The 25,412-nt window shown below is 35.1% G+C and overlaps 1 protein-coding gene across 9 annotated transcripts in view; it reads left to right on the forward strand.

The window, feature by feature from the left end:
- The window catches only part of CCDC171 (coiled-coil domain containing 171), a 365,291-nt gene that overhangs the window by 60,470 nt on the left and 279,409 nt on the right, over nucleotides 1-25,412 (forward strand). For all 9 annotated transcript variants that reach the window (XM_068551775.1, XM_068551774.1, XM_068551781.1 and 6 more), the window contains 3 exons: nucleotides 5,155-5,301; nucleotides 19,201-19,293; nucleotides 22,791-22,951. In XM_068551775.1, the coding sequence (XP_068407876.1) occupies nucleotides 5,155-5,301; nucleotides 19,201-19,293; nucleotides 22,791-22,951 (401 nt within the window). The remainder of the gene's footprint in view (nucleotides 1-5,154; nucleotides 5,302-19,200; nucleotides 19,294-22,790; nucleotides 22,952-25,412) is intronic.

A 25,412-nucleotide genomic window follows, 5' to 3' on the forward strand; every position in this document is an offset into this window, starting at 1 on the left:
CCTGGGATAAACCCCACTTGATCATGGTGTATGATCCTTTTAATGTGCTGTTGGATTCTGTTTGCTGGTATTTTGCTCAGGATTTTTGCGTCTATGTTCATCAGTGATACTGGCCTGTAGTTTTCTTTTTTTATGACATCTTTGTCTGGTTTTGGTATCAAGGTGATGGTGGCTTCGTAGAATGAATTTGGGAGTGCTCCTCCCTCTGCTATATTTCGGAAGAGTCTGAGAAGGATGGGTGTTAGCTCTTCTCTAAATGTTTGATAGAATTCGCCTGTGAAGCCATCTGGTCCTGGACTTTTGTTTGTTGGAAGATTTTTAATCACAGTTTCAATTTCAGTGCTTGTGATTGGTCTGTTTATATTTTCTATTTCTTCCTGGTTCAGTCTCGGAAGGTTGTGCCTTTCTAAGAATTTGTGCATTTCTTCCAGGTTGTCCATTTTATTGGCATAGAGTTGCTTGTAGTAATCTCTCATGATCCTTTGTATTTCTGCAGTGTCAATTGTTACTTCTCCTTCTTCATTTCTAATTCTGTTCATTTGAGTGTTCTCCCTTTTTTTCTTGATAAGTCTGGCTAATGGCTTATCAGTTTTCTTTATCTTCTCAACGAACCAGCTTTTAGTTTTATTGATCTTTGCTATTGTTTCCTTCATTTCTTTTTCATTTATTTCTGATATTTATGATTTCTTTCCTTCTGCTAACTTTGGGCTTTTTTTTTCTTCTTTCTCTAATATCTTTAGGTGTAAGGTTAGGTTATTTATTTGTGGTTTCTCTTGTTTCTTGAGGTAGGATTGTATTGCTATAAACTTCCCTCTTAAAACTGCTTTTGCTGCGTCCCGTAGGCTTTCAGTTATCATGTTTTCATTGTCATTTGTGTCTAGATAGTTTTTGATTTCCTCTTTGATTTATTCAGTGATCTCTTGGTTTTTTAGGAGCATATTGTTTAGCCTCCATGTGTTTGTATTTTTTACAGTTTTTTTCCCCGTAATTGATATCTAGTCTCATAGCGTTGTGGTCAGAAAAGATACTTGATACGATTTCAGTTTTCTCAAATTTACCAAGGCTTGATTTGTCACCCAGGTATTGGTCTATCCTGGAGAATGTTCCATGAGCACTTGAGAAGAAAGTGTAGTCTGTTGTTTTGGATGGAATGTTCTATAAGTATCAGTTAAGTCCATCTTGTGTAATGTGTCATTTAAAGCTTGTGTTTCCTTATTTATTTTCATTTTGGATGATCTGTCCATTGGTGAAAGTGGGGTGTTAAAGTCCCCTACAATTATTGTGTTACTGTCGATTTCCCCTTTTATGGCTGTTAGCATTTGCCTTATGTATTGAGGTGCTCCTATGTTGGGTACATAAATGTTTACAATTGTTATATCTTTTTCTCAGATTGATTCCTTGATCATTATATAGTGTCCTTCTTTGTCTCTTGTAATAGTCTTTATTTTAAAGTCTATTTTGTCTGATATGAGAATTGCTACTCCAGCTTTCTTTTGATTTCCATTTGCATGGAATATCTTTTTCCATCCCCTCACTTTCAGTCTGTATGTGTCCCTAGGTCTGAAGTGGGTCTCCTGTAGACAGCATATATACAGGTCTTGTTTTTGTATCCATTCAGCCAGTCTGTGTCTTTTGGTTGGAGCAGTTAATCCATTTACATTTAAGGTAATTATTGAGATGTATGTTCCTATTACCATTTTCTTAATTGTTTTGGGTTTGTTTTTGTAGGTCTTTTCCTTCTCTTGTGTTTCCTGCCTAGAGAAGTTCCTTTTGCGTTTGTTGTGAAGCTGGTTTGGTGGTGCTGAACTCTCTTAACTTTTGCTTGTTGGTAAAGGTTTTAATTTCTCTGTCGAATCTGAATGAGATCCTTGCTGGGTAGAGTAATCTTGGTTGTAGGTTTTTCTCCTTTATCACTTTAAATATGTCCTGCCCCTCCCTTCTGACTTGCAGAGTTTCTGCTGAAAGATCAGCTGTTAACCTTTTGGGGATACCCTTGTGTGTTATTTTTTGCTTTTCCCTTGCTGCTTTTAATATTTTTTCTATGTATTTAATTTTTGATAGTTTGATTAATATGTGTCTTGACGTGTTTCTCCTTGGATTTATCTTGTATGGGACTCTCTGCGCTTCCTGGACTTGATTGACTATTTCCTTTCCCATGTAAGGGAAGTTTTCAAGTATAATCTCTTCAAGTATTTTCTCAGCCCCTTTCTTTTTCTCTTCTTCCTCTGGGACCCCTATAATTTGAATGTTGGTACGTTTAATGTTGTCCCAGAGCTCTCTGAAACTGTCCTCAATTCTTTTCATTTTTTTCTTTATTCTGCTCTGTGGTAGTTATTTCTACCATTTTATCACCCAGGTCACTTATCCGTTCTTCTGCCTCAGTTATTCTGCTACTGCTTCCTTCTAGAGAATTTTTAATTTCATTTATTGGGTTATTCATCTTTGTTTGTTTGCTCTTTAGTTCTTCTAGATCCTTGTTAAACGTTTCTTCTATTTTCTCCAATCTATTTCCAAGATTTTGTATCATCTGTACTATCATTACTCTGAATTCTTTTTCAGGTAGACTGCCTATTTCCTCTTCATTTGTTTGGTCTGTTGTTTTTTTACCTTGCTCCTTCATCTGCTGCATATTTCTCTGTTTTCTCATTTTGTTTACTTGCTGTGTTTGGGGTCTCCTTTTTGCAGGCTGCAGGTTTGTAGTTCCCTTGTTTTTGTTGTCTGTCCCCAGTGGGTGAGGTTGGTTGAGTTGCTTGTGTAGGCTTCCTGGTGGAGGGGACTGGTGCCTCTGTTCTGGTGGGTGTGGCTGCTTCTTTTCTTTCTGGTGGGCAGGGCCACATCTGGTGGTGTGTTTTGGGGTGTCTGTGACCTTATTATGGTTTTAGGCAGCCTCTCTGCTAATGGGTGGGGTTGTCTTCCTGTCTTGTTAGTTGTTTGGCACGGGGCGTTCAGCACTGGAGCTTGCTTGCCATTGGGTGGAGCTGTGTCTTAGCGTTGAGACTGAGATCTCTGGGAGAGCTGTCACCAATTTATATTACATGGGGCTGGGAGGTCTGTGGTGGTCCAATGTCCTGAACTCAGCTCTCCCACCTTGGAGGTTAGGCCTGACACTAGGCTGGAGCACCACGACCCTGTCAGCTACACGGCTCAGAAGAAAAGGGAGAAAAAAAGAAAGAAAAAAATTTATTAACCTAAAAAAATAATAATAAAAAAAGAAGAGAGCAACCAAACCAATAAACAAATCCACCAATGATAACAAGTACTAAAAACTAAACTAAGATAAACATGAAAATCAGAAACAAATCAGTTGCAGACAGCAAACCCCAAGTCTACAGTTGCTCCCAAAGTCCGCTGCCTCAATTTTGGGATGATTCGTCTATTCAGGTATTCCACAGATGCAGGGTACATCAAGTTGATTGTGGAGATTTAATCTGCTGCTCCTGAGGCTGCATGGAGAAAGTTCCCTTTCTCTTCTTTGTCCGCACAGCTCCTGGGGTTCTGCTTTGGTTTTGGCCCTACCTCTGCATGTAGGTCGCTGTCAGTCATCTTTTTCCCACCCAGACAAGAGGGGGTTTAAGCAGCGGCTGATTAGGGGGCTCTGGCTCACTCAAGCCGGGGGGAGGGAGGGGACAGTAGTCAGAATTGGAATGTGGGGCGAGCCTGTGGTGGCAGAAGCCAGCATGACATTGCAACAGCCTGAGGCGTGCTGTGTGTTCTCCCGGGGAAGTTGTCCCTGGATCACGGGACCGTTGCAGTGGCGGTCTGCATAGGCTCCATGGGTGGATTGTGTGTGTGTGGATAGTGACCTGTGCTTGCACACAGCATTCTTCATGGCTGCGTTAGCGTTTCATGCCTGTCTCTGGGGTCCGAGCTGATAGCCATGTCTCACGCCTGTCTCTGGAGCTTGTTTAGGTGGTGCTCTGCCTCCTGTGGGCAGATGGGGAGGAATCCCCTCTCCTTGCGCACCCTGAAACAAGGGTCTCTTGCCTCTTCGGCAGGTCCAGACTTTTTCCCAGACTCCCTCCTGCCTAGCTGTGGTGCACTAGCCCCCTCAGGCTGTCTTCATGCAGCCAACCCCAGTCCTCTCCCTGGGATCTGATCTCCAAAGCCCAAGCCTCAGCTCCCAGCCCCCACCTGCCCCGGCGGGTGAGCCGATAAGCCTCTCAGGCTGGTGAGTGCTGGTTGGCACTGATCCTCTGTGAGGGAATCTCTCTGCTTTGCCCTCTGCACCCCTGTTGCTGCACTCTCCTCCGTGGCTCCGAAGTTCCCCCCACACCCCGCCGTCTCCGCCAGTGAAGGGGCGTCCTAGTGTGTGGAAACTTTTCCTCCTTCACAGCTCCCTCCCAGCAGTGCAGGTCCTGTCCCTATTCTTTTGTCTCTGTATTTTCTTTTTCCTTTTGCCCTACCCAGGTACGTGGGGATTTTCTTGCCTTTTGGGAAGTCTGAGGTCTTCTGCCAGCGTTCAGTAGGTGTTCTGTAGGAGTTGTTCCACATGTAGATTTTTTTTAAAATTTATTTATTTAATTTATTTATTTTTGGCTGCATTGGGTCTTCATTGCTACGTGTGGGCTTTCTCTAGTTGCGGTAAGCGGGGGCCACTCCTCGTTGCTTTGTGCGGGCTTCTTATTGTGGTGGCTTCTCTTGTTGCAGAGCATGGGCTCTATCCGCATGGGTTTCAGTAGTTGTGGCATGCAGGCTAAGTAGTTGTGGCACGTGAGCTCTAGAGTGCAGTCTCAGTAGTTGTGGCGCACAGGCTTAGTTGCTTCGCGGCATGTGGGATCTTCCTGGACCCGAGCTCAAACCCGTGTCCCCTGCATTGGCAGGCGGATTCCCAACCACTGTGCCACCAGGGAAGCCCTAGATGTATTTTTGATGTATTTGTGGGGAGGAAGGTGGTCTTCATGTCTTACTCCTCCACCATCTTGAAGGTCCTTCCCTTATTCAGATTTTTTAAGTTGTAAAGCTCCAGTAGCGCTTTTTAAACACATGTATATTCTGAAACATCACTAGAGAATATCTTGGCCTCTCTTGCTTATATAAATTAACCTATTCTTATGGTTGAAGTACAGGTTTAGTTGCTCACTGTATTTTATAGAATAAATTTTAGTCATTGTTGGCTTATAAACTTTATTGATGCAAAAATGAACTATTTTCTAGGAGCAAGATAATGCTTTACAAAATATGCACGAGAAAGTAGAAAAATTAGAAGCCGAACACATGGAGTGCTCTGACCTTTTACGTCGACAGACAAGTGAATTTGAATTTAGCAGTCAACGAGAGGAACGTCTTAGAAAAGAGTTTGAGGTATATTTTCTCATTCTTTTATAGCACATATATGATGGCTAGTTAGTAATTTAAGGACAAAGTTTTACTCTGTAATAAAATATAATTTTTTGACATTTATATATGTTGAATATTGGCTTCCTTGAAAACTTTTGTATTTGAGTAAATTATATTTTGCTCCTAATTAAAAAAAACTATTCAGTTTTAATAATTAATTGTCCTGGAATATTTGGAAAATTTGAAGGTAATTTTTTATATTACAAGTTTGAGGAAGCAACACAAGAAAAGATATTAAATTCTAATTTTGTAGTTTGAATGCTGTGTACTAGCTGCATAGTTTTGTGGAGTGCTTTTCAGGTTAGACTTTATTTTTTTTTATTTTTTATTTTTTTATAAATTTATTTTTATTTATATTACTTATTTTTGGCTATGTTGTGTCTTCATTGCTGCACGCGGGCTTTCTCTAGTTGTGGCGAGTGGGGGCTACTCTTCATTGCGTTGCATGGGCTTCTCATTGTGTTGGCTTCTCTTGTTGTGGAGTACAGGCTCTGGGCACATGAGCTTCAGTAGTTGTGGCACGCGGGCTCAGTAGTTGTGGCTCGCGAGCTCTAGAGTGTAGGCTCAGTTGTTGTGGTGCATGGGCTTAGTTGCTCTGCAGCAAGTGGGATCTTCCTGGACCAGGGCTTGAACCTGTGTCCCCTGCATTGGCAGGCAGATTCTGAACCACTGTGCCACGAGGGAAGTCCCCAGGTTAGACTTTAGATGGGAAAGGAGCATTAATTTACAAATGAAAAAATATGATTTTTGTGAGTAAATGATACTGATAACCACTTTAATCTTGAGAGATAGCTAATTTATTTGTTAATTTTTTAAAAAAATTTTCTTTTGCTTTGTGGGAAATTAAGTATTTCAGTAGATAAAGAAGTTTGTCTTAAACATAATTTATAATTCTTATAAGGTAAATAAACATTTATAAAGAGTATTTAATGATAAAATGCTGGAGGTACTCTCATTAAACTCACTTCTGTCAGTTAACACTGTGCTGAGAATTTTAGCCAAAGAAATATATAAAAGCAAGAACAGTGATAAAAAATTATAATTTTTGGAAAGAAGGGGGTATGATTCTGATTATTTTCAGATGATATGCTAATAACCCTAAATGGTCAAGAAAATCATCTTTGAAATTATTGACACTAGTAAGAACATTCAATAAGGAGGTCAAGAAGAAAATAATATATAGCAATTATGTTTACACTCTAATATACCAGTAATAATCAGAGAATAAGATACTAAAAAAGTTTTTGTCACCATAGTGACAAAAACAGGAATACAGTTAACAACAAATACATTAAAAATTATGAAATTTAACTGAGAGTCTTAAAAGAAAATGGTGAGACATTTTGGGAACCCTTAAAAGTGTAAAGTTATGAATCCTCCCTAGATTATATTATGGGTTAAAGCAGTTCCAATCAAAAATTGAGTGGAATTATCTTGGGAAGACTTAGATTCTAAAGTTCATCCACATGAGGATCTATAAAACATTTTGGTAAGAGTAATGAGTGGGGACTTATTATACCAGAAGTTAGTACAGATTATAAAGCTTCAGTAATATATCAATTGTGTTTTTTTGGTTGTATGCAACAGAAACCGACTTTGGTTGACATAAATAGGGAATTCAGTGGAAGAATATGAGAATCATATCCACAGAATCACAAGGAATGTTGGGGAATCAGCTTATAAATCATATGAGCCCCAGAGCATCTCCAGAGTTCTTGGTAGCAGAAATGATGGAAGAAGCTGAGGTGAATTGGTACCAATCGTTTTTATTCTTTTTGTAACTTTATTCAGGATTCTAATCTGGAAGAGAACATTTGATTGAAAGAGGTAATTTGCCCCAAGTAAATCCCTCTAATTCTGCTAAAATTAAAGCCCCCCAAAGAAATTCTTATATAGAAATTAGGGTGTGGTACAAAAAGAAGGGGAAAGATTGTTGAGTGGCCAAAAAGTACAATACCTCTAAGACCAGACTTTCAATGTCAGAATTGAAAGGTCAGTAGTAGACTTGTAGAGTATATCATTTTAAATCAGTAAGGATAGGAACAATTATTCAGTGAATCATGTTGAAATGATTGGTTAACTATTTGGGACAAAATAAAATTAGATTCCTATCTTACATTATATTCTAAAATAAATTCCAGTTGGATTAAAAAGAGTGAAATATTAAAAACAATGATAAAATAAGAAGAAAATGTAGTTCAATTTTTTCTGCTCTCTGAGTCATTATGACTTACTACTAATCATAAAAACCAAGGAACAAAATATTTAGGAATGGATTTATAGCTTTGACTAGGAAAGATTAAAGTCATATGTAGGTAAAATCCCCACTTTGAATAAAAGGACAACCAAATGAGAAAAATATTTACAGCAAAGGGTAAATATATTTCTGTCTCTCTAAATCCCCTACTATTTGATAAGAGGAAGGAGAAGGTCTTTATGAAAAAATCTACCAAGTAAATCAAAGAAGATATGAAAGAATAATTTCAGATGGATAACAAACATAGGAAAAATGCTCCACCTCACCATAATGTAAGAAAGACAGTAACACACAAAATAATATGATTAAAGAAAATGATAGTACCCAGCACTGGTGAGGGTGGTGTTAAAAATTCTTGTACCTTGATGGTGGGTGTGTAAATTTTTAAAACCTTGAAGGAATTCTGTTTGGGTGCTTTATAGAGTCTGTTCTCAGAAAATTATCATGTTCTTCTGGGACTCTCTCCTGTTCCATCTCCTCATTGCTTTCTAGGCACATGGCATAGCTGTCACCCGGGGACTTTTTCATTATCCTCTGTTGGATCTTCAGTTTCTTAGGTCTCTTGCCTTCTTCACTTCGTTGGAGTACATAGACTAGTAGCTTCTAAAAAAAGGGTGTATGGGAGCTAAGTTTTATTTGATCTTGCATACCTGAACATGATTTTTTTTTTATCAGTAGTAGATAGAATTTGGCTGAATATAGAATTTTAGGATGGAATTCTTTCTTTCAGAATTTAAAGGCCTTGCCTCCCTCGTTCCCAGTCTCTTCTGTCGCTGTTGAGAGGCCTGATGTTATTCTTGTTTGTGTTCCCTTGTGGTGACCCTTTTCTCACTCTTCCTCTCTGAAAGTTTTCCTGTTTCTCTATTTTTTTTAAGACTTTTTTTCTTCCAGTTAGTGAGATATAATCGACATACAGCGCTGTATAAACTTAAGGTGTAGAGCATAATTATTGATTTACATACATCATGCAGTGATTATGAAAATAAGTTTGGTGAACATCTGTCATCTCATATAGATAAAAAATTAAAGAAACAGAAAAAAACATTTTTTTCTTATGATGAGAACTCTTAGGAATAACTCTCTTAGCAACTTACATATATAACGTACAGCAGTATTAATTATATATAACATGTTGTACATTACATCCCTAGTACTTATTTATCTTATATCTGGAAGTTTGTACCTTTCACTGCCTTCATCCAGTTACCCCTCCCCTCACCCCTCTGCCTCTGGTAACCGTAAATCTGATCTCTTTTTCTATGAGGTTGTTTTTGAAGTATAATTGACCTACAACACTATGTGAGTTCCTATTACACAGCATAGTGATTTGATATTTCTATACATTTCAAAATGATCACCATAAGTCTGGTTATGATTTGTCACCACACACAAAATATTACCCAGTTACTGGCTATATTCCCTATACTATACATTTCATACCTGTGACTCATTTATTTTGCAGCTGAGAGTTTGTACCTCTTAATCTCCTTCACCTGTATCTTTCTTCCCCTCTCATGCCCTACCCTTTGGCAATCACCTGTTTGTTCTCTGTAGCTATAACTTTTTGTTTTATCATGTTCGTTCATTTGTTTTGCATTTTTAGATTCCACATGTAAGTGAAATCATATAGTATTTGTCTTTCTCTGTCTGACTTATTTCACTTAGGTTAATACCGTCTAGGTCCATCCATTTTGTTGCAAATATCAAGATTTCATTCTTTTTATCGATGAGTAATGCATTTTTTATATATATAGATAGATATCTATCTATCTATATCTATCTATCTATCTATATATATCTCACATCTTTATCCATTCATCTGTTAGTGGGCACCTAGTTTGCTACCATAGCTTTGCTGTTGTTAATAATGCTGCAGTGAACATAGGGGTGCATATATCTTTTCTAACTAGTGCTTTTGTTTTCTTTGGATAAATACCAAAAAGCGGGATTGCTGGATCATATGGTAGTTCTATTTTTTTATTTTTCTATTTTTAACTTTTTGAGGAATCTCTATACTATTTTCCATAGTGGTTGTACCAGTTTACATTCTCACCAATTGTGCATGAGGGTTCCCTTTCCTTTTTTTTCACTTTTTTAAAATATTAAAAAAGGTAGACAGCATAGTATAATAAACCTAATGGTACCCATCACCAGCTTCAAAAATTACTCATTTATGGGTTATCTTGAATCATTCATACCCCTACTCACTTTCCTTCTTCCCATATTATATTGAAACAAGTCCCAGGCATCATATCATTTTAACCATAAATATTTCATTGTGATTTCTAAAAAATAAGGGACCTTTTATTTAGAACCACATTATCAATATCAAACTTAAATTAACAGTAATTACTTAATATAATCAAATATCCAGATATTATTTAAATTTCATATTGCTACATATATGGCATAAAAATGTATGTATGATTATAGTTTGTTTGAATCAGAATCCCTAGTAGGTCTACACTTTATAATTGGTTGATATGTCTCTTAAGTCTCTCAATCTATAGGTTCTCCATCTATAGCTTTCTTTTTCCCTTGTATTTGTGAAGACACCAAGCTATTTCTGCTATAGAGTCCCCACTAACTATAAAATTTCAGAACATCAAAGATAAACAATGATTCATAGTATAGATTTTTTTGTGTTCAATGTGCAGGGCATTTGGTGGCCATTTTAGTTAGGAGACTCATGATCTTTATTTTGTGTAATTCTCTTGTGTTATTTCTTCATAATTTCCTCTTCAGGGTTTTTTTATTCTCTCTTTCTTGGGTTTTTAATTGTTCAGTTGGTAGACCAACTGGTTGATGTTTTGCTTTTCTTACCTTTTGTTGTCTTTCTCTTTGTATTTTTGTTGTTGTTGCTTTGTGGGAGATTTACTTGACTTTTCTAATCTTCTAATTGAATATTTTAAGTTTTCTTTTTAGTTCCTGAGGGCTTTTGTTCTCTGTACCATTTTTACAGCATCCTGACCCTATATTATGACTACTGTATTCATTTGTTTATTCAGAAAACCTCGAGAGTGTCAAGCACACTTTTGGGTGTTTGAGGCATAGCAGTGAACAAAACAAAGCCTGTTCCCTCTTGAAATTGACACTCTTGTCAGGGAGAATCACACATGAAATGAAATAGAATATGATAAGCCCTATGGAGAGGAATAAAGGAGATGAGGGGAGTAATAAATGGTGGGGTGGAATGGTTACCTTCTTGTGTTAGTGGTCAAGGAAGGCTGACTAGATAAGATGGCATTTGAGCAGAGACCTGAAGGAAGAAAGGGATTGAGCCATGTGGCTATCTGGAGGAAGAGATTCTAGGTAGAAGGAATAGAAAGTGTAAAGGCCATGAGATGCGAGTGTGCTTGGAAAGTTTGAGGAATAGCAAGTAGGCCATTGTGATTGAAATGGATTGAGCAAGAGAGAGACTAGTAGGGTGTAGAGAATGGTAGGCAGATGTTATAGAGTCTTGAAGGTCTTTTGGAGTTCACTGTAAGAACTTTGGCTTTCTTTCTGAGATGGAAAGCCATTGAAAGGTTTTGAGCAGAGGAGTGACATGTCCCCTCTAATTTGTTTTAAAAGCATCATTCTGTATACTCTTTGGAAGACAGATTGTAAGAGGCCATTTAGGAAACTATTAAAGTAATTAGATGAGAGATTATGGTGCTTTAGACCAAAGTAGTGGTAGAGGAGGTAGTCAGATTTGTATGTGTTTTGGAAGATAGAACCAGTAGGATTTGCAGATTTATTGGACATGGCTTGTGAGAGAAAAAGAAAGGAAGTAAAAGATAATGCCAAAGGTTTTGGCTTGAGCCTTTGGGGGAATGGCACTGTCATTTACTCAACCTGGCCAGGAATGCAAGTGGAGTAAATTCGGGAGAGATGAGGAGTTTGGTTTTAGAGATGTTAAATTTGACATGCCCATTAGACATCCATGTGGAGATGTTGAGTAGGCAGTTGAATGTAAGTATTGGCCTTAGGGAAACCTTACTGTAGAGTGATGAGATGTGCCAAGTATTTCATTGGGAAGTGGTGAAACGTTACAATCCATAGGACTTTTCTCTTTGTTTCTACAAAGAGTGACCTGCTAGTTTCCTCTTTGGTGGTTATTAAATGGAAGAAGGAAATGGAGGAAAAATCTGTGTTTCATACTATTCAGTATACAGAATTTCCCCTGGCTTCAATCTTGTGCACCAACCCCCCTACCCCTGCTCTGCCCACCCCATGTATCTCTATGTCCAACCTTGGCTTCAGATTGACATTTTCCAGATAATAAACCTCCAGTTTGTGAGTTTGTGTAGTGGTTAGGGAGGGGTAGTTGTAGGGCTAATTAGGGTGGAGGTGGATGCCTGGAGGTTAAACTCTTCATACTGATGATATTAAAAAAACCCCAAACTTTACTGAGATATAATTTGCATGCTACAAGTTCACCCATTTATAGGGTACAATTCAGTGTTTTTTAGTATATTCACAGAGTTGTACAACTATCACTACAGTCGATTGGAGCATGTTTTCATCACCTCAGTAAGAAACCCCACACCCATTAGCTGTCACTCTCTTCTTTCCCCATTCCTCTCATCCCTAAAAAAAACATTAATTTACTTCTGCTTCTATATATTTGCCTGTTCTGAACATTTCATATTAGTGGAATCATGCAATATGTGGTCTTTTGTGATTTTTTTTCACATAGCAGGATGTTTTTAGGATTCATCCATGTTGTATCATGTATCAGCACTTCATTCCTCTTTATTACTAAATAATCTCCCATTGTATTATAGACCACATTTTGTATATCCATTCATCAGTTGATAGACATTTGTGCTGTTTTCACTTTTTGGCTATCATGAATAATGCCTCCATGAACATTTGTGTACAAGTTTTTGTGTGGACATGTTTTCAGTTCCACCTAGGAGTGGGCATTCCACTGCCCTAGTGGGCAGTTCCACCTAGGTGACGTGATATCTCTATGTTTAACTTTTTGAGGGGCTGTCAGACTGTTTTGCACAGTGGAGGCACCATTTTACATCCCCAGCAGCAATGCATGAGGGTTCCAGTGTCTTCAGATCCTCACCAACACTTGTTATTATTAGTCTTTCTAATTATAACCACTTTAGTGGGTGTATAATGGTATCTCGTGGTTTTGCTTTGCATTTCTCTGATGACTGATGATGCTGAATATCATTTCATGTGCTTATTGGCCATTTGTATATCATTGGAGAAATAGCCATTCAGATCCATTATACATTTTTAATGGGTTCTTTGTGCTATATGATTGTCAGATGTTTTAATATGGGAAACGGGGTGTGGAGTATATAGGAACTCTCAGTAATAATGCCAGATTATGAACTTGGCAAAGATAAATTACTCATACGCTTACCACACATGGTCTAATTTTATATAAGTTTAGAGAAAGAAATTTAAAAGTGAGATTATATTCCAAGTAATACTTTTAGCTTATTTGTCATTTGTGCTGAACATTTTTTCAGGCCAGAAAATTCAGGAATGCATCATCATATTTTACATCATCATTTTTAATATCATGTGGTTTGTGGATGGCCTATTAGAAAAGGATTAGAATAAAGTTCTGAATATACTTAGAATTTAAAAAGATCATTTAGAAGTCACTTTAGGATGCTATAAAACTCTATGATCATCACTAAAAACATTTTAATTGCCTTATAGGTATGAAGAAGTGCTAGGTAACTGCGATTTTTGTTGATAAGATTCTTGATAAGTCACTTCTGACTCAATTGAGGTAGTGTCTAATGCCTAAACTTTAGGATTTGTTTTTGGATAACTCAGTATTGATTTTTTTTCTTGTAAAATACTTACTTGCCCCAATTTCTTTCTTTTTTTTTAATTGATTAATGTTGTAAATATAAAATTGTTTTAGACTAGTTTTATATTGAGTTTTTTCTTAGCTATTCTGTAAATACTTTTTATAATACCAGGTCTCTGCTTTCGGAGAATTTGAAGCTTTGAGGGTGTCCAGAGAGTCTATTTTTATTCTATTTATAAGAATTTTCTAAATGGACAAGTATAGTCCTGTGACTTATCTACAATTCTTCATGTTTAGACACCTTACAAAGTTTTGGTTTATATTTAAGTGAATGTATTTTGTATTGGCTCTTTGACCAGATGATGACATAATGAAGGAGAAGTTAAATTCCTAGAGAGCAGTTTATGTAGTTTTACATTCAGTTGTGGAGACATTAAGTACTAGTAATTCTAGGTACTTATAATCATCATTGGTATTTTTAAAAAAGGATTAATATAAAATAAAATAATAATAAAGAGGAAAAGTGTTAAAATTTTAATTTAATAGAACACATTATTTAATGTCAGTAATATCAGACTAAAGCAACTAATAGACGTTTAGCCTAATAAATGTTTTAAATTTTAATGAAGCTTAAATAGTTACATTTCATGAAGAGGTGATTTCTTTATGTGCCTGGGCCAAAGAAGTTTATATATATATGTGTGTGTGTGTGTGTATAAAAACTTAAAAAAATCTGATACGCTATAGACCATTGTGTGACTTAATCATCTTAACATGGATCAATGTTTTCTTAGATTAAAAAAATAACAAATTCCCAATCCAATTTTCTAAATGTGGTGCTGGATACCAGAGAACCAAGGGAAAAGTGAACTGGAAAAAGAAATATCCGTGGCTTTTATAAACCTCTTTACAACTAGGGGAGGGTTTTTTTTTTTTTTTTTTTTTATCATGGGAAATAAGTTTAACTCAATAAGAAAAGAGAAAAGAGAAGATGCAAACCTAATTCTGAGTGAACTGAAGAATCTCATGAAGATTACAGTGGAGAGAGAGCAGTCTGCAAATAAATTCTGAATTGCTTCTGTCAGTCATATTCTGTATTATGGTAACATAAAGAAGGGTAGAATGTAGTTTTTTTACTTACACATATACCATACTCAAGTGAAAAAGGAAAAGAAAAATGATTCTCACCTTTTGTATTGTCCCTGAAGCAACCTCATATGAATCATCTTTTTAAAGCCATCATGTGTTTGTAGGAATGATTTTTAAACACCTGTTTGTGTTGATTACCAACTACAAAAGGTAAATAATGAAATCACCTGGGTTATACTATTGTGCTTATAAGTATTATACATTTTTGTATTTATGTTCATAATGGATTTTAAAACTGGAAGTTCATTAAAAATTTTGTTAAATACTGAAGTTTTTACTGCTAGAAAAGGTAAAGATGATTTTAAAGATGCTAAATTAATTTATTACCATGCCAAACAATTTGTGGCTTGTAAATTCTGTTCCTTAGAGATTCTGACTCTCTAAGATATCTTTTTTGGTAACAAAAAATACTTTGAGATCTTCAGTTTAAGAGCTCCACGTATAGTAACTACTCTTGTTTTCTCCCACACAGGTAGGGAATAAGGATTGTAGTTAATTGTCATTAATTGTTAACACACATTTAATATATTATTTATAACCACTAAAATATAATACATATACTTAGCACTAAAATAACCATTATAGAATTAATCAGTCCCTTAGAATCATCTTTTTGAAGATGGATTATTACTATATTGATTACTTGTAAGAGTTTTCATTAATGGGAAATACCAGGTGATAAAATCTGGAACAATAGTTAAATAAACAACCACTTCCTATTTATACAGCTATTGATATTCTGGGGTAAACTTTGTACAACTGTTTTGGAACACACTACTGAGAAGTCTCTGATTGGTAGGTACTTGTGTGATATTTCCTCCCTTATTTTTCTTGATGTCCATTTTAGTGGGCTAAATTTCATATATCAGAGTTTTTCTGCTTGACTAATCCCTTTAAGTTCATGTATATCCTCTGGGCTGGGTATATTCTATTTGAGGAGGCAAGAATGTAGTAGGAGCTGTTTTTGCCCAGTGTCTCAGCAAATTCCTTGAACACATATGTTTTCATAATTTTTGTGAAACTTTGGAACAGGCCCATGGAAGCCATGGGAGCAGATGTGGTGTGGAGAACAAATGTGGTCTGGATGTGTTTCGTTAGTTCTGCTTGTGAATTGGAGTTGGCGGCTCATGCCCTGTGTTATGATAAAATAATGTTTTCTATGTTACCTTCTTCAAAGAATGAACACTCACTTTTCTTAAGTGGAGTAGACTATCTAATTGAGCTTATTGTGATTTAGTGAGATACAAATCATAAAATAAAAAAAATTGGGTACAATGAACACAGAATTTACTGGAATAAAAATAAAAAAATTTGGGTACAATGAACACAGAATTTACTGGAATAAAAATCTCTTGGCAGTATATTGCAGTCAGAAAGGACGTGACAGCCAGCTAATAAATGATAAAATATGTGATCATTTTGTGTCACATAAAAAACTCTGATGTTCATAGTACTAGGGAACAGGCAGTATATAGTGTAATCCTTGTACTACAGGCAAATTTATATATAGTTAAATTGGCCAGTGGTATATATGAATTTGTGTTGGATTTTGTACTTTAATCTGAATTCTCTTATGCTTTCTGCTCTTTCTATGTTGATTATATTAGGATTGGAGACTAATGAGTGACAGATAGTGATTGTCGTACTAGTTCTCTTAGGTGATATTGGAGAAAAGTATTTGTGAACAGCAAGTTGATGTTCCTCTAGCACCCTCTGCTGGAGATAAGAATTAATTCACCAGACTAGAAGATTTTTAAAAAATATTTATTAGGAGGGCTTTAATTATGTCAACAAAACACACTCTTGGAAGAAATTTGTTTAAATATGTGAAGATTTTTTTTGCTGTCCTTACTGATTAATTTATTGTTTTAGTAATAATAAACAGTTTATAAATTTGTTTTCTTCTGGACATTTCATTTAAAACAGGAAGGTATGGAAATAAAGGTGTGATCTCTGGTTTATTATTTCAACCCGTTTGATTTTGGTTTAGGCAGAAAAAAAAAGGTCTTCGTGACTTTTGGAGTGGAATCAGATAAATTGATTAATATGACAAAATGTACATGAAAAATGAAAAATTTGCCTCTTTTATCATGGAATCACTGAATATTCTGTATTTTAATAAAATATAACACTTATTTTGATAAAACTATGTAAATGCCTTTTGGAATATGAAAGAATATATTAACATTATTAGACTGGTTTCTTCTATTTGCCCTTTATTAGCTTTTTGCCTGCTTTGATCCTTTATTCTCAATGTCTATGGGTTATTTCCTTGACACTGGTTAGACTTCTTCTGACTTGCAGAACCTAACACAAGTATTTTGAATATTGAGAAAGTTGACTTTAGTTCTTCAAGGACAGGAACTTCATCTTGTGGCATTACATTAAAAAAAATTTTTTTTTTACTAGTATTGGCCCTACCTAGGGTAATACTCATTTTAATCTGGCTAACCATTAAGAATTTTTCTGATCTAGTATGTATCATGCTTCATACCTACAGCCAGTGGGGATCCCTTGTTCTAGGATTCAAAGTCAGCACTGAGAGGAACTTTTAAACAGAAATGAAGAAGCTTGACATAGGTGGCGGTCACTTCTTTGAAATGTCATTGGTTCTTACACTTAGGGATTCTTTTTATTTTTTATTGAGATATAGTTCACATATTATTGAATACACTCTTTTAAAGTATGCAGTTCAGGGTTATGAAACCATTGCCACTATCTGATTCTGGAACATTCTTATCACCCCAATAAGAAACTTTATGCCCATTAGCAGTCAGTGCTCATTCCTTCCTTCCCCTGTTCCCAACTATTGGAAACCACTCATACACTTTCTATCTTTATGGATTTGCCTATTCTGGCCATTTCATATAAATGAAGTCATTTAATATGTAGTCTTTTGCGTCTAGTATCTTTCACTTAACATATATTTTCAAGGTTAATCTATGTTGTGGCATGTGTTGGTACTTAATTCCTTTTTTATGGCTGAATAATATTCCATTGTATGGATATACCACATTTTGCTTATCCATTCATCAGTTGATGGGCACTTGGGTTTTTTCCACCTTTTTTGTGTTTATGCTCTGCACTGTGGCAGACATAATAGGAATATGTTTTGCTCAAGGAAAAGTGTAGTCATTTCTTACTTATCCACAGACCACTTGATTAGTTTTTGGATTATCCTATTTTTATTTATGCCCCTTCTGGTTGTGATACATTACCATCTCTGTCTGTATGCAAAAAAGAAATGGTGGGAGAAAAGAGGAAAAATCAAATTAATCAAGCCGAGCATTTAAAGAAACCTTTAGCTAAGGCTAAATGACAGAGTAAGTATAACAAATAGAAACATTTCTTGCCCAAATTTTATCTAAGAAAGGAAATTAAATTACTATTGTCTTTCTCTTTCACTGTTTAACTATCTATATTTGACAGACAGGACTCTACGTGTGGCGGGGCTGACTCCAGCTTGAAAAACTAATAAATTAGACTTTGGCATAACAAAAACTTTTGCTATATGAAAGACACTAACGTTAAGAGAATGAAAAGACAAGCTGTAGACAATATTTGGGAGTAAATATTTGCAAATCACATACCCAACAAATGACTTGTATCCAGATTATATAATGAATTTTCAAGATTCAATAATAAGAAAACAAACAGCCCAATTAAAAAATGAGAAAAAGATTTAAGCAGAAACTTCACCAGAAAAGATATACAGATAGTAAATAAATACATGAAAAGATGCTCAATGTCATTAGTTATTAGGAAAATGAAAATTGAAACTAAAATGAGATACCACTACATTCCTATTTGAATGTCTAACCCTTGCCCCCAAATAACCCAAAAGACTACCATGCCAAGTGTTGGTGAAGATGTATGAAATTGGAAACAATTTGTGAAACAGTTTGCCAGTTTCATAAAACATTAAACATACACCTACCATCTGACCCAGTCATTCTGTCCTTCACTATTTATCCTAGAGAAATGAAAGTGTATGTCCATACAAAGATTTATACGCAATTGCTCATAGCAGATTCCTTTGTATAGCCCTAATATATAGCCCTATATATATTCCTTTGTGTAGCATCCAATTCAAATGTCCATCAGTAGGTGAACTGATAAACCGATTGTGGTGTATCAACACAGTGGAACACTTTAACAGTAAAAAGTGAACTATTGATATGTGCAACCACATGGATGAAACTCAAAATAATTTTGTGGGGAGAAAGAAACCAGGCAATAAATAGTATGCACTATGTGATTCAATTTATATTGAATTCTGGAAAACAGGAAATGATCTATAGTGACAAAAAAGCAGATCAGTGTTTACTTGGGGGTAGGGGTGGGGTGGTGAGGACTGGATGAAGGGATTACCAAGGGACACAAGGAATCTTCTGGGGTAACGGAAATATTTGTCTATCTTGATTATGGCAATGATTTCGCGGGTGTATATATACAAAACTTACCAAGTTATACAATTTCAATATGTGTAATTTATTACATGTAAAGTATAACTGAGTAAAGAAAAAGAAAACAAGCTCTGGAGCATTCTTCCCGAGCATGATTTTTGCAACATGACTTTTATACTCTTGCAAATGAAAAAATGACGCTGTAGTAATCCAAAGTGTTAATTACAATATAGTGGTCTATATTCAATTTAAATTCCAATGTTTAAACTTAATGCTTTCAGGCAACTACTCTAAGAGTGAGGAAATTAGAAGAAAATATTGAAGCAGAGAGAGCAGCACATTTGGAATCGAAATTTAATTCTGAAATTATTCAGGTAAAATGTGAACAACATTTTTTTTATGGATTTTATTAAGCTGGGAAGAACAGCATTATGTTCAGAGAACTAAGGTGTGCGTTTAGAACAGGTAGCATGTTGTTAAAGACACGCGTTATTCTATTTACTATAATGATATAGTTGAAGATAGTCTTTACTCTATTAGAGAGGAGCGGGCACACTACACCCCACAGGCTGAATCTCACCCACTGAGCGTGCTTATGAAGTTTTATCTTGTCCGTGGTGGCTTTTGTGCTACCTTGGCAAAGTGGAGTAGATGCGACAGAGACCTCACGTTCTGCAAAGTCCAATGTGTTTGCCATCTGGCGCGTTACAGGAAGATCTGCTGATCAGAGTGTTCTTTTTATCAACAACCATGGGATGAATTTCTTTTTGAAAACATTTTAAAATATGCACCTTCATTGATTGAGTGCATATCCTGTGCATATCACCTGTCACTATATTAAGAGCTGAAGGCATAAAGGTGAATGAGCTCCTTTTGGGACTCAGACATTCCATTACCAGAGATACTGTGTACCTATATGTTGATATATAGGTAGAAATATGAAATACTAAAGTACCATGGGAACGTAATAAAGAGAAGGATTAAATCTGAGAGGGGAACTGAATGAAGGCATCCCAGGGAAAGTGTCCTTTTCCCTAGGGCTTAGAGAATGAGAAGAAACTCCTAAGATTAGCAAAGGCATTTTAACTGGGGGTTGTCAAACTACTGTCGTGGACCAAGTCTGACCCTCAGCCTTTGTTGTAAATAGTTTTACATAAAGTTCCATAAGTCCAAGTCCATAATTTAATTTGATTTTTTAAAAAAGACTTAGACTTTTCCCCTATATTAAGAATTAGTTAATAGACTTTGCAGAGTTTTATTTTATTAAACAGGTCTTAATTAGGATGCAACTAACTTTGTAAGAATCTTATAATAATTGTTTTTTACTTTTATCTTTAATGAAATGCCTTTCACCTGCAAAATTCTCACACTCATGTATTTGAGTGCATCTATATGTAAAGCAAATTTGTGTAAGTTAAGCTTTTTTTATTTTACAAAAAATGATTGGATTACCCAAAATGGCATTAATAAGCAATAAGTCTGAAGTTTTAAATTCATGCAAGAAGTAGAATTCAAAATTAAGTTTTTCATTGTAGTTATATCACTGGGAATATATAGTTAATAGGTATAAAAATGAAAATTGTTACATGTGTATTTTTTACTCATATAATTAAAAATTAATATTTGATACCCAACTTAGTGCTATAACTTAGGAAAAAAGCAAAAGTGTGTATTTGAATCATATATCTATAAATATTGACAAGTACTTTTAGTGAGGTACACCCAGTAACATTCAGTTTCAGACTAGTTTAAAAGCAAATGAGACTACTGAGTTGTAATTAACCACCATCTTACTATAAATGGTAGTTAAAAATATATTTGAAGTATTCTGTTATTAAATTTGTTTGGATGCTGTGTCATAAAAATGAGGAAGTAGATTCAGAAGAGTTGACTTGGAATTGTTTAAGTCTATTTTTCTTTCAGTTGGATTGGTTTATCATTTGTGATTGAATGTGCATAGTTTCTGAAAGAACATACCAATGTAGATAGAAGAAAATATTTCCTAGATTTATTAATTTTTACTTGTACACTGGGTTTAGACATAACAACAAAGAAAAATAAAGTTTAAAAGACCAAATTTGAAAATGTACAAAGTTGTATCTACGTATCTATTCTACTTCCTTACTTTAGTGTAAGAGAATAAGTGTTTCAATTAATCCAAAATAGTTTTGGATAATTAGAAATGATTCTGGTGATTACTATTTGTATGGATTAATTTATGAAATATTTTCATATTTCCTATGCTTCTTTTTTTGGTGAGTTCATTTTTCCTAACTCAGGTTATGTTTTGCCATCCCTGGGAAGCTTGTGTCATACAGAGTTCATAGCTTTTTTCTGATTTCATGGCCCTTTGGGCCTGCTTCTGTGACAGGAAGCACTTGCCTATATTCTCTTATGGTCTGTCCTTTCCTAACAAGAGCTGAGACTGTGTATTTTCATGATGATTGTATATACCGTGAGCACTAGCTCATTGCCTGGCACGTATTAAGTGCCTAATAAATATTTATCTAAACACTTATTAAATAGTTATTACATATTTATATTTAATGTTAAATACATGTTAATATTAAATAAATATTGTCTCATTAGATCTTTGTAGCCACCCTGTAGAGTCTGTATATTATTATTATTATTGTTATTGTTAGTATTTACTGTTTACAGATGAGGAACCTCAGGCTTTTGGAGTTTAATATGCCCAAGGGCATATAAGTTGATTTGTAGACCTGCGACTCAAACCTGAGACTTATGGTTCTAAAGCCCCATTTTCTATCTAGTGTGAAGCATTTTTTTCCTACTGCCCTCCTTTTTTGAGCTTTAGCAAGCTATTTTTTATTCTTAACTTAATTTTCTAAAAAGATAAAATATTCACATAGTTAAAAAATTAAAACAAAATTTAGCGATTGAGAACTCTTGCTTTCACTCTTGTCTCTCCTATTGTTCTCTCTTTCCTGCTGTCTATCCTTATTTTTTCCACTTGTTTACCTAAAATATAGCATACTACATACAATAATCTGGACTTTGCTCCTCCCAATATGTATTAACACTACACAGAGAACCATGTAGACAACTTGCTTTTCAAAAGTTATTTTGTAGCCTTTTTATAGCTACAAATTATTCTTTTATGGATATACACTTTGTTTATCTATTCTACTGTTGGCGTATACAGGGAATCTAGTTTTTAAAATGTCTTGTGTAAAATTTCAAATACATGCAAAAGTAGAGAGAATAGTTAAATGGACTCCCTGTGTACCCATCACTCAGCTTCAAGACTTATCTCACAGGACAATTGTGTTTATCTATAATATTAACGCTCTTCTACTCCACCACCCCCAGATTATTTTGAAGCAAATCCTAGATATCATATTACTACACCCATAAATATTTTAGTCAAATAGTATTATTTGATAATAAAAATTTTGCTTTTCTACAGTAAGAAATCTCCAGGAATAAAAAGATCTGTTAACATTGTTAGGCTTATAAAGATGTTGATATAATAATGTTTCTCAAAAGAGAAGAAGGATACGTCCCTCTAGTTTTCAAAAACCACTTAATTTATTATGTTTATAAAAAAAATGTCCAAATGGGTTAGTAGATCAAAATTAGGCGCTTTGACAGGACGCATTATATTGTATTCGCCTATCCCTTTTCATAGCACAGTTGAGTCTGTATTCTTCCACTCTTCTCTTCCATTACACATGTTGAGAAAGGGAATAAACTGCCTTTTGTTTATTTTCCTTTTTTAAACCAAAAACAGAAAGAAAGACTTGTTTGGATGAATGATAATCTGCTGTTTGATAAAGTATTCTACTCAATTTGAGATTGGTGCTAGTGTTTACTTTCTTGCTTTAATTACTTTTCTGTCATCTGGTAGTTACGGATTCGAGACCTTGAAGGAGCTTTGCAGGTAGAAAAGGCCAGCCAAGCAGAAGCTGTTGCTGATTTGGAAATGATCAAGAATGAATTCAAAGAAGTTGAAAGTGCATATGAACGAGAAAAGCATAATGCACAAGAGAGCTTTGCAAAACTAAATATGTAAGTGTTATACTGTAAAACTCTCTAAATTAATATTAAGAGTTTATGAAATCTACATGAGTATGAATGTGTAGTACTAGGTAAATATGGAAATGCTCTGTTGGATTTTGAAGTATCATGGCAATTCCAAGGAGTCTCAGAAATGCAGAAATACTTTCTTATACTAGAAAGTAAATATATTAATGTATTTTATATTTACTGATGTAATATAGTATCTTTAAGGCCTTGACTTCTAGGCCACCTAAAATGGGCTATGTGGGAGATGGGTAATGTTTGAGATTTTCATAAACTGTAGAAATAATAGTAGGAGTAATACTGCTACTGGGGCTAACATGTATGTGGCTCACTTCATACCGAGCATTGCATGGTTTTATTTAATTTATAGAACACCGTATGAGGTAGCTACTCTTTTTTATCCCTGTTCTACAGATGTGAAAATTGAGGCCTAACGAGGGTAAGGACACACAGCTAAGTGTAGAGTCAGGATCTTTCTGACTACTATTGATTTTAACCTTTTTCAGTTCAAATGTCTTTCATCTGAAAAGTTCTGTGAAATTTTTTAAGAAGTTTATAGCTATTTAATATGCTTCCAAAAATAAGTCAATAGTAGACATTTTAAGCCATTTCCTCTCGGAGGATGAAATGTGTACCACCATTGGTACATGATATGATAATAGGTTGATATATTAGAGTTATGTATTTATTTTTAATGTTTATTTCTATTTATGACAGATAGTAGTTTTCCATTTACAACTGTAATATAGTTTCCTTTTAAAATACTTCATTTAACTTACGATGTGAGTTAATTTAAAGAAAAGTATTATTTAGAGTTGTGAGTATGGCAGAAATTATAAAGATGGCACTTGAAAGACTGAAGTTTGAAAAAATTTAAAACTCTAACTGTGATTACCTTTATTAGTAATGCTTATAATACATTAAATGAGTAGTTCTTAACTTAATTTTCTTGCTTCCTCCAGAATGACTTAAATGACATTCTGTGAACATTATTCTAAGGACTTATGCTCCTTTATTTCCTTTGAATCATATCTTGAATCTGCACATTTATATATAAATATGTTTGAAGGGCCTTTATGTAGCATATAGTACAGGCTTCTTTACTGTTGCTTTGAGGTAATGATTATGACCTACTAGTGAAACTGTAAGAAGTCAGACTGTACTCCCAACAATTAAAGCTTTCCAGGAGTGAAATAATAGGCTTCTTTGGGGAACTAGTGAACTCTCTGCCTTGGAAAGTTCGAAACAGGGAGTAGATGATTCTTTGTCATGGTTACTGAAGAAAAGAGCTCTGCAAAGGTTGGATTAGAGGAATTTTAAGATAATTCCTAACGTTTAAGCTCTAAGATTTTAACCTATGTACTTTTTTTTTTTAACATCTTTATTGGAGTATAATTGCTTTACAATGGTGTGTTAGTTTCTGCTTTATAACAAAGTGAATCAGTTATACATATACATATGTTCCCATATCTCTTCCCTCTTGCATCTCCCTCCCTCCCACCCTCCCTATCCCACCCCTCTAGGTGGTCACAAAGCACAGAGCTGATCTCCCTGTGCTATGCGGTTGCTTCCCACTAGCTATCTGTTTTACGTTTGGTAGTGTATATATGTCCATGCCACTCTCTCACTTTGTCACATCTTACTCTTCCCCCTCCACATATCCTCAAGTCCATTCTAGTAGGTCTGTGTCTTTATTCCCGTCTTGCCACTAGGTTCTTCATGACCTTTTTTTTTTTTCCTTAGATTCCATATATATGTGTTAGCATACTGTATTTGTTTTTCTCTTTCTGACTTACTTCACTCTGTATGACAGACTCTAGGTCCATCCACCTCACTACAAATAACTCAATTTCGTTTCTTTTTATGGCTGAGTAATATTCCATTGTATGTATGTGCCACATCTTCTTTATCCATTCATCCGATGATGGACACTTAGGTTGCTTCCATGTCCTGGCTATTGTAAATAGAGCTGCAATGAACATTTTGGTACATGACTCTTTTTGAATTATGGTTTTCTCAGGGTATATGCCCAGTAGTGGGATTGCTGGGACTCCAGAGCAAATTTTTTCCTTAAGTTTGTTTTTCTATTATTTGTGTTTTGGTGCTTGAAAAATTTCACTCAAGTTTTGTATTCCAATAAGCACAAACTAACAGTTCTAAATATTAATTATGTATTACAACTAAGCACCAGCTAACAATCCTAAATGCTTTAATATAATGTCCCTTATCTGTTCTTCATCCCTATATAACTGTACTATAATAGAAGTTACTAATAATATTAATAAATAAACAAGAAACAGTAAAAATTAAGTAGTAATTAAAGTCCACAACTCATTGATAGTTTCTGTGACTTCTCTTCCCCCATCCCCTCTTTCTTGTCATTGTATGTCATATGACAGCCACTTCCTTTCCATTTATCAGTGGTATGAGAAGGACTGATATGACA

The sequence above is a fragment of the Eschrichtius robustus genome, chromosome 10 (genome assembly GCF_028021215.1).
Source record: "Eschrichtius robustus isolate mEscRob2 chromosome 10, mEscRob2.pri, whole genome shotgun sequence".
Classification (NCBI taxonomy): Eukaryota; Metazoa; Chordata; class Mammalia; order Artiodactyla; family Eschrichtiidae; genus Eschrichtius; species Eschrichtius robustus.